Source organism: Physcomitrium patens, chromosome 2 (assembly GCF_059467195.1).
Source record: "Physcomitrium patens ecotype Gransden chromosome 2, ASM5946719v1, whole genome shotgun sequence".
NCBI lineage: Eukaryota > Viridiplantae > Streptophyta > Bryopsida > Funariales > Funariaceae > Physcomitrium > Physcomitrium patens.
Genome location: NC_143411.1, coordinates 6,768,176 through 6,782,999, shown reverse-complemented (window position 1 = coordinate 6,782,999; position 14,824 = coordinate 6,768,176). Strand labels below are relative to the sequence as shown.

At 39.6% G+C, this 14,824-nt stretch overlaps 3 protein-coding genes across 3 annotated transcripts; 1 reads left to right on the top strand and 2 right to left on the bottom strand.

Moving 5' to 3' along the window:
* Positions 1–906: 906 nt before the first annotated feature.
* LOC112295605 (uncharacterized) lies at positions 907–2,023 on the top strand. Its single transcript, XM_024547408.3, has 2 exons — positions 907–1,000; positions 1,308–2,023. The coding sequence occupies exon 2, from the start codon at positions 1,355–1,357 to the stop codon at positions 1,724–1,726; it is 372 nt and encodes a 123-aa protein (XP_024403176.1). The 5' UTR covers positions 907–1,000; positions 1,308–1,354; the 3' UTR covers positions 1,727–2,023.
* A 4,704-nt stretch (positions 2,024–6,727) lies between these two features.
* Positions 6,728–8,121, bottom strand: LOC112293398 (large ribosomal subunit protein eL32z). The gene is made up of 3 exons (XM_024542730.3): positions 7,934–8,121; positions 7,353–7,534; positions 6,728–6,954 (listed from the first exon to the last, which is right to left on the bottom strand). Exons 1-3 carry the CDS (start codon positions 8,021–8,023, stop codon positions 6,825–6,827), a joined length of 402 nt encoding a protein of 133 aa, XP_024398498.1. The 5' UTR covers positions 8,024–8,121; the 3' UTR covers positions 6,728–6,824.
* A 1,903-nt stretch (positions 8,122–10,024) lies between these two features.
* LOC112278867 (heat stress transcription factor A-1b) lies at positions 10,025–13,984 on the bottom strand. The gene is made up of 4 exons (XM_024512728.3): positions 12,811–13,984; positions 12,121–12,417; positions 10,905–11,436; positions 10,025–10,498 (listed from the first exon to the last, which is right to left on the bottom strand). Exons 1-4 carry the CDS (start codon positions 13,159–13,161, stop codon positions 10,101–10,103), a joined length of 1,578 nt encoding a protein of 525 aa, XP_024368496.1. The 5' UTR covers positions 13,162–13,984; the 3' UTR covers positions 10,025–10,100.
* Positions 13,985–14,824: the final 840 nt, after the last annotated feature.

Below are 14,824 nucleotides of genomic sequence, written 5' to 3'. Positions count from 1 at the left end.
TAGATTATTTTTTTGGCATAATGTTACAAAAATAAAATAAAAAATAAAAAACATAACAAAAAGTGATGGACATTATATTTCTATTGTAATTCAAAGGAATTTTATGATTATTAAAGGGAAGAAATGAAATATATTTTCAAAAAGTTTATATTATAAATAATGTTCTAAGAAGACAAATAAATACATATTTTCTTAAAATTATCTATTTGGATTGTGTATTATTGATGCAATGATATCTAAACATCTCAAAAATGAAATAGCAACAACCTATATCAATCTATATTAGCAAAAGTAACAACATATCATTTTCCTTTGACAATATTTTTGCAATATTGGTTGCTTTTATTTTACTATAAAAGCAAATTTAATCACCCCCTCTAAATGCAATTTGTTTAGCTCCTTTCATAACAAGAGGCATTTGAAGCTGCTCTTTTGTCACACTTGATATCAAGAAAGAATAATTATCTAGAGTTTTTGAGAAATTCTCAAAATTATATTCACAACTCCTAATTTGATGACCTTTTGGTTTTGTCAAATTACTTACAGTATCATTCTAGTGCACATATTCCCCAAAAAATGTATCTTCTCCAATTTCTCCTCCCAACACAACATAATTTTTTTTATTTAATATCATAAAAATAAGTAATTAAAAAAAACACTTCACCACTACCATTGGGCTCAAGAGGTGCATAAAAAAACTAAACGTGGGGACTAAAAATTCGGGTCCACGACACTTCAGACTAGATGAGAACCGGCTACCACCAGTTAGACGGTCACACTAGACCGACGATAGCAAGTTCGCGGACTCTTCCTTTCACACTGCAGGTTTCGGATTCTGGTCCGCTTCACTTTGTGTCGCTTGTATTCATTCACGCTGCGGTGCGGACTTCGGGATTTCAATTAATCTCTTCGCGTTTGAATGCAGAGATTTGTTGCTAACCCTTCACAACTTCTTTTGGGGTTTCAGGGATCTTCAAGAAGGCTCGTTTTCTGGTTACAGGTCTTGTTTTTTCTTCTGCAGATTCGGCTTTTTCTTGCTACATACCGCATATTTTTTAATTAGGGTTTTAGGGAGACGTCGAATGTTTGTAGGTTTTCTGCTTGCGTTCTGTAGGGTTTGGGAAAATTCTGTGTTCTCTGTGAACATTGTCGATCAGGATTTTGGTGATCGTTCTTCTGTAGTGTTGGGTTCTTTCAGGGTGATTTCAAACGTTTTTTTGTTTTGTTTTGTTTTGTTTTGTTTTTTTTTTTGTTTTTTTGTTTTTTTTTGTTTTTTTACTTCATGAGCTGATCGTTTTTGTGTGCAGATTTAGCTTCTAGGGTTGCGAAATTGTTGTTTGCAAGACGCGCTGCTATGGCGTGGGGTCGCCTCCTTCAGCTTGGGAAGTCCTTAACTCGTACACCACAGCTGGAATTTGTACCAGTTTGGTGGCGTTTACATTCCTCTTTTTCACAGTCCGTTATGGATACAAGCGGTCTTGCTCCAAGGTTGGTTGGACCTGAATCAGGGTCGCAGGTTATGGCGAGCTCAGAGGATGGCTTAGACGCAGTCGTCTGTGGGAGAGGAGATAAGAAGACCAAGCGTGGGAAGCGATTTAAGGGCTCTTTCGGAAACCCCAGGGAGAAGAGAGGAACAACCACACGGCGGCTTCGCAAAAATTGGGAACTTTCATACGACCCTCTCCTACCTGTGCATGCTCAACCCTTTCCTCCCATGCTTGCGTAGAGTATCCATGGTCTGATGCTATCCTGGTGCAGCACCACAACAGTTAAATCCTCCGCTTAGCATTGATGATTCATTTCAGCTCTGAAGCTCGGAATGCGCTCTTGAGACACTGGAATTTAGCACACCAATTCTTATTAAGCTGCATAGCTAAGAGGTTCTAAGGCTTGCTCAGTACTGGTTCTAGTTGAGGTAGAATTCTATGCAGTTCAAATGTTTTGATCGTAATTGTATGCAATCGTTATTCCACCAATTGAGAAATTCTGAACGTCACGCCAGTGAGCGGACTTAACTCGTAAACCTCTTTCAGTGTGCTGTTTAATTCTACATCTATGGAAATTTGATGACAGTTCTAGTGTGGAAAATATCCATATGATCATTGATTTGAATGCTTTATATCCGTAATTAGTTATGCTTCTGACCCAGAATCATGTTATATTATATATATATATATATAGAGAGAGAGAGAGAGAGAGAGAGAGAGAGAGAGACTTGTTAAAGCCATTGTTAAAACCACCCCACTAAACCAAGTGATGATTAATTTAGTCCAATTTCACTCCACCCCCACACTCCATCATCATCCTTCATCAGTGCAAAGGGCAGCCCGTCCTTTGTGCCTGAGGAATCAATTCTGTGCCCAAAGCACTGCCCAAGAATGTGGAGGGCAGCCCTGCCGATCAGGCCAATTCATCCTTGCTCGTTTGGCTTGCGAGTGAGAGGTCGCCTCTTCCCTCGGGATCGGCCAATCTGCTTGCTGTTGTGGAAGTGTTTGACGAATTGGTGCAGTCTAAGGTTGTTAGAGTGTTGTCTACCGCGGGCGTTCGAGGCTATTTTGTATGTCATTTTGCAGTATGAGGTTCCTTATGATCGCGCTCCGAGCGAGAGAAAAAGAGAGGAGAATATCTGCGGTAATGCATAGTTTGAGGCATGAAGGAATCATACTTTGTTGAAAGAAGGGCAAGACAAGATTTTTACCTTCTCCTGGAACATATTTTGGTGAATGCGCATTACTTGGTGGGGTACAAATACACGCAGTACCTCAGCCTAGTTTTGACTTCAGTTTTATTGCACAGAGGAATTCGGGCTTGGGCATTACAGTCAATCACAGGCTTTGATGCCCAGTGCGGTGTCGTGGAAAGTAAAAATTTCTACCGAGGATATCAAGCTATAAACGCTTAACCATGGTTGGAATGACAACATTACGATGTCGCTCAGGTTAGAGTATCTCTCATGCTTCACAGGTTTCATAACGGTGTTTCATCTTTCCCTAGGGCCTTCAAGCGGATGCTTCTGTCCAAAAAGTGTCTTAAGCTCGTGTCCAATAAATCTACATCTAAACCATTTTTAAAAGGAGGCTATTCAAGCAATAATTTTGTTCATGAGAAACCTATGAAGAGTCCTCAGGTTGCACCTCTAGGATCACCAATAAGTCCAAGAAAGTTGTCTTTGATTGTGCCAATACAGAACTGCATCGAAAGAGCGAGTTGAAAGTTGGTATACAGATTAAGAAGATCCTCGCGATTAATTGGTTCCGGTAATAGTTGAGAATCTTCCAATTAGCTACTTTTGAAAATTCTGAATCCGAAGAAGCTAAACAGGACGAAAGAAGCTCCAGGAACTAATCAATAAACCGTGTGTACCCGTTATGAGTACACATAATGCCTGCGAAGGTGAGAAACACATACAATCTCTGTAGCGTCAATCCGGGTTTATTTGTTCCCGTCTATTTGTTCCGAATCCATATGGTCATACCAAGCTTCATGTTGAAGAGATGATGCGCGATATTACTTCTGCAGATTCAGGTTGGCGCTTAATGAAGCAGTCACGAATCATCTAGGTTTGCGATTGCGATTATTATTATTCGTATTGTTGTTGTTGAAATCTTCACTGTCAATACTTGAGACCGCGATGCTGCAGTTAACGGCTGAATAGTACTGGTCGACAAGCATCAAAATGTGCTCACCAGCCAATATTTGCGATAAACTTAGTCTTCTGAATATATTTCTTGAAGTCTCCCCTCTACTTTATGACCCTGCATTCTTGCACAATTGAGCCTGTTTTCTTCTTATGACACTCCCCAAACTAAGTGGTGCTGGTATGTGTTAAATTGATCGTATGGGAGCTGACTGGCGACGCTTTCTTGACTGCACCTCTGAGTTGGAAATATTCTTAAAGAACCATGCCTTAAATGTATGTGAGCCTGATTTCATCAAAGCGTGAATTGTCTTTTTTGCAGGCTAGTCTGAGTACCCGTGCAAACCAGTGGTGGGCAACCGTGTCTTGTGTAACAGCAGGAGTGGTTCATGCATTGTGGCGTGAAATGACGATACCTCTCAGTCGAGACACCCTGTGCTTGTTCTCAGGCACTTCCTGCAAGAGATCCAAAGCAGAACAATTAGATTCATACATTTGCAAAACAAGTCCAGAACGAACAAAGTTTAAAAACTAGAAAACAAAAAACATAAATTTGCAGGCGACATGGTCATTGTGACATTGAAGTGCAGTCCGTGGAAATAATTAAATAAGAACTGAATCGCATCAGGTGAAGCGAGAATAATCAAGAAGAAAGTTAATCGATCGAGGTGCTTCTGCGGGGCTGAGGTGATTCTCAAAACTGGTACATCCAAGCTCCGCCTCAACATCACATTTATGCCCTATGAAGTGATGGAGGATGAAGATGATGGAGTGTGGGGGTGGAGTGACATTGGACTAAATTAATCATCACATGGTTTAGTGTTGTAGTTTTAACAAAATGGGGGTGTGGCTTTAACAAGTCCATATATATAGAGGAATGATAAAGCGACCCAAATTTTTATTAAAGCAATTTATTTATCTTAACCATCATTGCATCCTTGCAACCCCCATCCCTATTCCTAGTTGTTCCCCATTTCCATCCATTGCTAAGGACAGGGGCAAGGGACTAGGATCGTCGAAATAGGGGCAACAATTGGGAACATAGGGACCGTTGGGAACATAGATGGGGTTGAAAGGATACAATAATGGTTTAAACATGTGGGTTGATTTAGTAAAAATTTGGGTTGCTTTTATCATTTTTCTATATATATATATATATATATATAATGATCATTTTTTATACCAAGTTCATTGTTTATTTATTTATTTATTATTATTGACTCAAATAACTACTACAAACATTGTATTGCACCAAATGAAGAAAAGTCAAAATAAATGATGCAAGAGTTTTATTATTTTTGTGAGAGGAATTTTGAGTACATTGAACCAACTTCATTACTATCGTGAACCAAAAGAAGCATATCAAAGAAGCACTTGAGACAGAAGAACAAAAAGCTATTAAAACGCTTCTTAATGCTAAATTAAATTAATAATGTTTATAAATGGAAAATTTTAATGACAATTGAAGAAACATATAAGATCCATTATACAAAGTACAAAATATGGCTTGTAATATATGCCATATTGAGTGCAAAAATTAACATTTCATTTTTGAAGAAAATTGTACTTATTATTTTTATATTTTTATGGTTTTAATAGTACTTTCAAGATATGATGTTTGATTTGAAGAAAATCTTGGACCTTTAATTGTGCGTCAGAACTGATGGCATTAGTATTAAATGTTTCTGTCATCCAAAGTATATCAGTGATGAAGTGGATTATACATCTGTGAGGACATACATGTGGTTGATTGCAATATTAAATATGCTAAGTAATTATTATGTGGAATTCATTATCATATTTTCTACCACAGACCTTGAGTAAATATTGCTAGCCAATGTTTTCATAAAGATGTTAGATTTAGATAATTAATAACTAAAAATATTCTACACATTAAGAAACAACATTTAATAAATTTTATTATCATGGGTGCATTGTGTTTGATGTGCAATATCAGTTCTATTCAGTATTCATTTCCATTTTTTAAAAAATTATTTTTTGTTTTTTACTCAATGTCCCAAGAAAAGACGCCATTGTACATACGTTGGTAAATGTATTTTTGATTAAAAATATTCTTTCAAAAATATCAACAATTCTGATAAAAACAATACCTTGATAAAGGGGTTAATTAAGAATTTATATAACACACTTTTTCAAAGATGGGATTGTTGCGTTTGGGTGCAATAATATTCAGAGATATCGAAAATCTTAGAATGCTTAATACAACTTTTGAGTCGAACAGCACCAAGACTATTTTGAAAAAGTTCCCAAAATAGAGAATAATTTCAACCTTGTTCCATTTCTACCATCTCGCTCTGAAAATGTTAATTGACTTTATTTATGGTTACACGCACGATGATCCATCTAGAAAGGTCTCAGAATACATGCAGATTAAGGCTTCCAGATAGAATTCTTCCAAAAGCATCTCGACTAACTACTCAGGGTATTCAAGAAAGTTGTAGTTGCGCAAAGATTGGAAACTGTGATAGATTGGTGTCCATGCATACATTATCGTGAAGACTGCAAATATTTCTTGTGGGGCAGATTTTGCACATCGTGGTCGCCTTATCAAGGTGATCCAATGACGTCAGTTTGCCAGGTAAGTTTCAAGATGACAGTTTCAATATTGGGTTGGGGATATTTTGATGTACCAATATGGAGATCGAAGGTTCGCAATAGCACAAGGGAATAAAGCTTTAGAATTTTTACTCCTCTTATTCTGCAATTACAGGGTTCCAAATACGCAGAACTTTGATATAAAGAGCCCAAAAGTTCCATTTAGTAGAACGGTTTCGCAATTTTCAACAGAACCCTTCACTCGTATGGCACTTCCCAAGTATTGGAATATGGGATGAGAAAATGAATAGAACTAAGGAGGTACATTGATGAACATAGCTACCCTCAATATCAAAGTTATTGTAAGGTTGTATTTTATCATTAATTGGTGCATAACCATGTCATGGCAATGACTGTTCTCTGAACTCGTTAACTACAACCAACTCGAAATAAATTTAGACTGGACCCACTCAATAACAGTCGCAAATCAAATAATCAAAAACATCGCAAAAGATACAAATCATTCCGCAGGGGTTCCCAGGATATCGGATCGTCATTGATGTAGTATTAGTGAAATACATCAACTCGGACAAAATAGAAAAAGAGAGTTTCGAGAGGAAAACTATCACATCTATTCGTCCTCCTGGCTGCGAAGACGGGCACTTCCGTTGGTCAACGCAATGTTCAACTGTGCTGCGCGCTCCACAATCGCCTTCCTTTTCAAGGTGGAGACGTTGTGTGCGATTTCAGCGCTGTACTTCCTGCATTGACATGTAAACCATTTTCACAAATTTAACCATCGATACATATCTAATGTGTGCGCCACTGAAAGACGACATAAAATCTGAAATGTAACCAATAACCTCTGGTATTTGAAACACTTACTGAATCTCACCGCAATCTAAGAATCCTACTTAGTTCTATGGGCAATGACTATAGACGGGTGTTCACAGAGATTCCCAGGGTACCTCATCGACTCTGACTACATGTACCATCTTCCTGTTTACCTTCCAATCAGCTTACAATTCAGTGTGTTAACACACACATACACATCAAATCATTAAGTGACTACATCTTTTTAACAATATCCAAAATGTGTATCAACACATAATTCCTACAGCGGGTAAGATAAAACGGGGAGTTTCGGCAAGCCACTCACCTGTTGTGCATCAACAACAACTCGACGTCCTTCACATTGTGAACCAAAAACTTAACGAAACCGCTGGGCAGCACATGTCTCGTCTTCTTGTTGGATCCGTAACCAATGTTGGGCATCAAAGTAGTTCCCTTGAACTTACGACGCACCCTAGAGTCAATTCCCTTCGGCCTCCTCCAGTTCGTCTGAAAAGAAAAACAAACACACATCGACCGACAAAATCAGAACTCAATCCATGGAGACTGAATCCACCTCCAAGTCACCATATTCACAAACAGCGAGAGGAATAAAGCACGTGATGAAAGGACAACTGGAGCTGGGTCTCTTCACATGCATATTAAACAAACAGCCACCCAAAAACAACACAGCACGGAGCATCGAAACAGCAGAACACACGCACTGCAGACACAAAAAAAAACCCTAAAACAGCATGGTGCTCTCATGAACCCTTCACAGGAACTGCAGGAATCCACGAAGAATAAACACAAGAGGAACCCGAATGGGTAAATTGCCAACCACTACGAACAAACCATGGAGATTCCCGAGGACCCAGAGGACCCAAAGTGAGAGTGTAGAGACTGTACCTTGACGCAAATCTTGCGGTCAGACTGCATGCGCTTGAACTTCTTGACGCGCTTCTTGATGACATCGCGCTTGACGAGAGGGGTCACCATGGCGACGGACTGGGCGCGGCTGCGGAACAAAAGGGTCTGCAGCAGCAGCGGCGCAACACAACTCAACACGACACAGAGAGAGAGAAGGGTGTGATTACTCTTCCAAAGAGGGCTTCAGAGACAGGCCTGGCCCTGCTTTGAGCTCTCTGTCGTTTCCGCCCTTAGATTAGGGTTTTAGCCCCCGTTCTCCTTCATCGTCACCATGGATGGATGATGTGCGCTCATGGATGCGTTTGGATGAATGTATGGATGTAGTGTTCTGTTGACGAATGAAGGATGAGGGGTTCTGTTTGGGTTTCTCTCATCCAAATGGCCGGGTTGTGTCGTGCCCCATTGCATTGGGAAGGAATACAGTTTGGATATTTGAGCCCTATTCGGATGTATACACGAAAGGATGAATTTTCTGCATTTAAATATTTTTGGAGTTTGAATTAATTATATTTTATTTATTTAAATTAATTTTTATTTTATTTAAGTTAATTTTTATTTATTCAAAATTAATTTTTATTTATTCAAAATTAATTTTTATTTATTCAAAATAAATTTGTAGATTTTAATAGATAAATAGATGTATTTTATGTACTTAACAAAATACACAAATACACTCATTTAAGCATGTTGCTTAATATTAATTAATTAAAAAAATATAAATAAAAATTATTATTACCATTTTTATTTTTGATTTTTTTCATGAATATATAAATATATATATATATATATATATATATATATATTACTACTACTACGAAATTAAAGTATAAATTAACATGAGTAATTTAAATTATTTAAACATTATAAGAAAGTTAAGGACTCAAGTTTAAATTGTAGTAGAATTTATTTTATTTTTATTTTATTTTATTGTTGAAACATTTATAATGCTTCACACTTTCTTTTACTTTTTTGTCATTGAATGTCGCATCAATCAAAGTAAATCAAAATATAATACTTTCTTTATTAAATCACATATTGCAAATAAATGCTCGCCTTACTTACTTAAACAGATTGATTAATAAAGAGTTAGACTCTAAACAATAATTAAATATATTTAATCTTCAAGTTCTACCATAATGAGTTCTAATTTCAATAAATTATTTCCAAAATTACTTATGTAACACAATCTAACAAGCAAAAAATAGTTATACAACACACCAGAATTAATGTGAAATAATTTTGCAATATAAACTGTCTGACCAACAAAACCTATCTAATGAATGAGCTTAGAACTACTCAAGATTAAAAATAGATGGACAAAACTACTATATAAGAAAATTGGCTACAACAATGTTGTGAAACCCACAAGCAAAGACCAACAAGACATACCAAAAACATAATAAAGTATGTTTAACAAACTTTTATCATTATAAGATGGTCAATAAAAACATTATGAAATGTTAATCATCCCCTCTAGTACATTTGTGTCTTTACAAAGTCACAAAGTCACTTCAAGTGGTCATTTTACTCTCTACATAACCACATCATTGGACGATTATAATGTTCCGGTCTATTTTCCACCCTCGGCACTCTTGTGCCCAAATACTGATTTTCTTGGTGACACAAACACTAAATTCTTTGTGATGCAATAACTAGTTTCGTACATTTTATTTGGAAAACCCCATCCACTTTTCCATGATTTGCAATTGAATAAAATACTCGATATTCGTTTCCCATAAGGCAGTTTTTTAAGCATTAAAACGAGAATGTAGTGATGTCAGATCCCTGAGACAAAACAGTTACGTGTTTTGGGTTCTGTAGCGCTTAAAAGCAAGAGGAGATCTGGACATACACACTCAGCTGAGTGCAAAATGATCGATTACAGCTTGGGCTCTACTTGATACAAATCCAGGTAGTTCTGATCTCCCCTGGAGAACACCCACCATCTCCCACTACGAACTATACCAGAAACTTCAGCGTGAATGTACACTTGGATGCATGATCAGACCATCTTAAATTACCTACAATAATGGTCGTAGCAATGTCCAGTATGCAGTGCCTTAGCGAATATTGAGCCAACAAGAAACGCCTCTATTTACCCATGCTTCATACATTAAGATGTTTGCCCTGAAACAACCCTTAGTCCCTACCCAGGTGCTAGCTGTCCCATTTGAACAGACAACTGCTCGACACTAGGCTTCTTACTCCACCAATTTTTCACTTCCCCACCATGTTCGTCACCAGCTAAAATTTCAACTGAATCCCCCACAATCTCATCTCCATCAGCCTCTTTGTCATGAGGACCTAAATCTAAATCACCATCTAGTTCGTGATCTACTCCTGATGGAGTCTCACTCAAGAATTGCTCCCAAAATATATCGTTAGCAGCTGATACGGCTGGGCTGCCGAGGTTCGATATCACTTCATCTCCCTCTAATGAAGTTCTGCCTCCTTCTGAGGCAAATTCCATGGACTCTCCAGTGATATCCTCGGGCTTGATTTCTGCACCAGAGTGAATACTCCCTTTGTTCATACTTAGGGCACCTGGTCCAAGATGAAAAAATTGCTTTAGAAAATAAGAACTAGTTCCCATGAACAAGTAAGTCCTAATCCATACGGACATTCCACATTATGTCTCACAAAGTTCACTAATAGACCTATTAGATGTTTGGTATATTCTGATTCCTGTATGGCATTATATAAGCCCCTAAACCAAACATACTCAGACATTAAATAAACTTCAAAGGATTTTTAATTATCCAGAAGACTCGATGCCTCAATTATAGCAAAAGAATTGACGGTTAAAATCATCATCTCAACACCAATTCGTACAAAAAGGAACCGTTGGGTGTCAATTACACGACAAAATGGACAATTCTCGTAAAAGACAATAATCAAATAAAGCTCTTCCGCAGATGCAACCTTCCTAAACGGTGGAACAAGTACAAACCTTCTAGTCTTGGAATTCGACTTGTCAGATGTTGGGGCATTGGCAGGTCAGGAACTTCAGTTGAAGCATCCATGACAGCCGGTCCAGGTAAAGCATCACCAAGGCCGGATATATTCATTTCAGTGAGCGTGACGCCAGATTGTCGATTCAGTGCGTCAGGACCAGAAGGGGCGGAGCCTAGATCCCTAAACAAGGCTTCAAGGGGACCACTATCAAGACTAGGTGCGGATGCAGCATCTGTTGAGTTGAAAAACTGCATAATCATAGCCCGAGCTCCATTAGCATCTGCATTTCCATTAGAATGGAAAGCCACAATTTGATTATCAGCTGGGGAATCTGAGCTAACTGAATCATCTGCACTAGAATCCTGTTTAGGAAGACGCCGTTTCTTCCGAACGGTTGCAGCAAGTCTCTTATTCTCTGATTGTTGCATAAGTTGAGCCAAAAAGCTTGGATTCTGCATAGCTTTGGCAAGAAAAGACATCATATGTTGCTGCCGATTCTCTGTTGTAAGCAGCCGTTGACCCATTGCCTGCACAAACGACTTGCAGTCTTCAGCAAGCATTTACGAACAAGTCTGCCAATCTGCTTGTTGAGAACCGAGTATTAATATTTTACTAAGCACAAAACTAGAATCACCATCACACCGGAGATCCTTTACGGTTGATGATCCTAGTAAAAGAGCATCCGTTTCGTTAACACATATACAGACCTACTCGTAAAATTTTGAGAGATAAGCTCCGAGAACATGACTCTCGCAGTGCGATTACATCTCTATTAAGAAATTCGAGGTTGTGATTAGGAACAACTATCAAAAAGGAAAACGAGACTAAGCGATCCGCTGGAAGATCTAAATCCCAGTTATAAGTTTGCCAAATTCCTTTCCCATACGGTCGACGGGGTCGACGTTGTCACAGCTTTCTCTCACTAACATGAACTTTATAAACCCCAACTTACAAGGATATGCTTAAACAATTTAGACCAAACAGTGACAGAAACTATCACTTTAAGCAATCCTTGCGCCGATGAAATGGGAATTGATGCCACATTTTATTGCTGAACTGGACTTTCTCACGGCTACGCAGCATCTGCACATCCAGTGAGGCAACAGAAACTTGTCCAAACTCATCTCCACATCCGCTTGAAAAGATCCACCAAAACAGACGCATGCCAAATAACATATGCAAAAAGAAAACTGTGCGGAAAATTCAAGTACCTGCAAATCTCGCTCTGTATTCTGCTGCTGTTGCCGTAATCGCACCAGTTCCATCATCAACACGTTTTTGTCCCTCTTCAGCCTTTCAATTTCACCTTCAAGCCCAAATTTCCCAACTTCTACACAGGGTCCCACAGAACCCTGGTCGGTTTGCTGGTGCTGCTGTTGCTGTTGCGCTGATTGCTGAGAGTGCGTCGCTGGTTTGCGCCGATGAATAGTCCTCAAAAGATCTCGTCTTCCACGCAAGAAACCCTCGTTAGCAAACTCCCAACGATCCGGATCAACCTTACGGAATCCCTGAACAAAATTCATCCAAATTTGCGTCAAGAAGTCACGAACTTGCCAATTTCTTTTGAACCATAACTACAAAAAGGTCAAATCAAACTCGTAGATATGTGTGTAAGGTTGGAAAACAATTCTACACGAATTAGCTTGTCAAACAACTCCACGCACAATTGTGGAGATGTCCACGTGATTAAATTACGAAATTGCCTCCTCGGGCTGAATGATTTGGAGGTAAAATGCTTTGCTTGTAAGAAATGATAAAACTACTTATATACCACGAATTCAGCCGCGTCAAGATTGAAGAGGAGATTTGCAACACTCCGACCTTACAATAACAAGCAGGGTATCATTAATTCTTCCCAGTACTTTGATAGCTGGGCTCAGATATTAATGCTTGAAACTTACGTAAGTGTTCAGTTGCCGAACGAAGCTGGAAAAGTTGTTGTGCTTAAAATACTTCGGCAACAACTCCTGAGCGAAATCAGGAGGGTTCCACACTATGAAGCTGTTGTGACCAGTACTCCAAGAGACTACGGGATCAGTGGCAGGATCATCCACCATGTCATATGTCTTCGTCAGAAACGGCGGGGGCGCGGTACTCTGCAAGCCATCCATAGGCTGGGGCGCCGACAAGTTATGAAAACCGGGAACGGAAGACGACGGCACGACATCCGAATTCAATGAATACCTCTCCTGTCCCATACTCTCTTCCAAAGGAGGCCAATGCGGATCCGTCTTCACCACCTGCGACACCATTTCTCTCTGCCACCGATCTCACTCACTATCCCTCACTCGCATAATCCCTCCGCCTCTCACCAGGTCCCCCTCCGCGATACCACACAAAAATGACAAAAGTGTACAGACCACCAACTCCCCCCCCTCTAAAATTTCAAATAAATGATAATGAAAATGAAATGAATACAAAACATAAGGGGAGGGGAAGCAAGAATAAGTAAATAAATAAATAAGTACGGAGTCCTTGCAGCTGGAAGGCCACAAGGGCACCAAACACCGATCAACTGTTCCGAAGAAACAAAAACACTACCCAAAAAACAAAAATCCCTACACCTCGGTCCTCCCGCAACCTATCCCGATTTCACTCTCCTAATCCAAGATCACGCCACCCTCGACAATCCTCAACCTATCCGTTACAACAACGCTCCCCTCCTCGCCTCTGAAAAAACCTCCCTCAAGCTCTACCACCACCACCACCGGCACCGAGTAGAAACCATCCCGTGACAAGCACTCCCGAACGCAAACCCCATCGCAGGCACCGCGCTACTACCTAGCTGCACCCCTCCACACGGCCAACCAAAACCATCAATCAATCCCCACAGTCGCCGATGACGATCATCAAAAATTCCTTTAAAAAACGTGTCAGCAATAACTCGGGGGAAGGAACCGAACGCGCGACGAAAGCAAATTAGCGTCGCATTGCGATGAAGTAATGGAATAACCCTAAGCGAAGAGGAAGGAAGCAGGAAGAGCAGGAGAAGAAGAGAGGAGTAACGAAGGCCGTGAGCAGGAAGGAGGAGCACAAGAGGAGCTCCACAACAACAACAGCCCCGTCGCGACAGCCGCCCATTGCCCATTAGTGGGGTTCCGATTGGTGGTGGGAGTAGGGCTGGGCTGGGCCGGGTGCGGCTGGCTAACCTGCTCCACCCGTGCTGCGACCGGCGCTTCTGTCGGTGAAAAGCGCGGTGAACCGCGTGCGAAACCTGGGCGGAGTCCGGCAGTGAGGTGCTGACCTCAAACAGGCTGTGGCCCTCGCCTGCACTTTATTCGTTGGAGCGTGCGGGGAACGACGAGCGGCATCTCGCGGATCGCACATTTTGGCACTTTTCTCATCTCGAAAGAGGAAGGTGACGATGAACTTTTTTATAGTAACTACTGCGCGCTTTATCCATCGGAAAAGTACATGGGTGTGGTAAAAAGCCCTGGAAAAAGTAAAAAGTGAAGTGCTTGAACGTGCCCGCACCCATGGTCCCCACCCCCCCCTCCCCCACTAATCTTACTTTCCATAATGAAATGTGTTTATTTAAAAATATGGGTTGGATGTGTGAATGGATTAGTGGGTGTTATAGTTGATTGGATAAACTAATAGAATGCATTAATGAATGAATCGGTTGTCTGTACCCAACTTAACTTTGTGATTCTATTTTATCAAATTAAAACTTGATTGAGCATCTTTTATTTACTTTTCACTTTTTATTTTATTTTAAGGAGAGTATTAATAATACACTGGTATGGCTTGAAATAAATGTTATGAACATCATATAATGATGTCGAAAATAATCTTGGCCGATTTCATAATTTTATAATCTATTTCCCGATGGTTTTATTTTTATCATTGTTTTTTTTTTATTTTTGTAGATTGTAATAAAAAAAATTAAAATACATAATTATCAAAATATTGTAA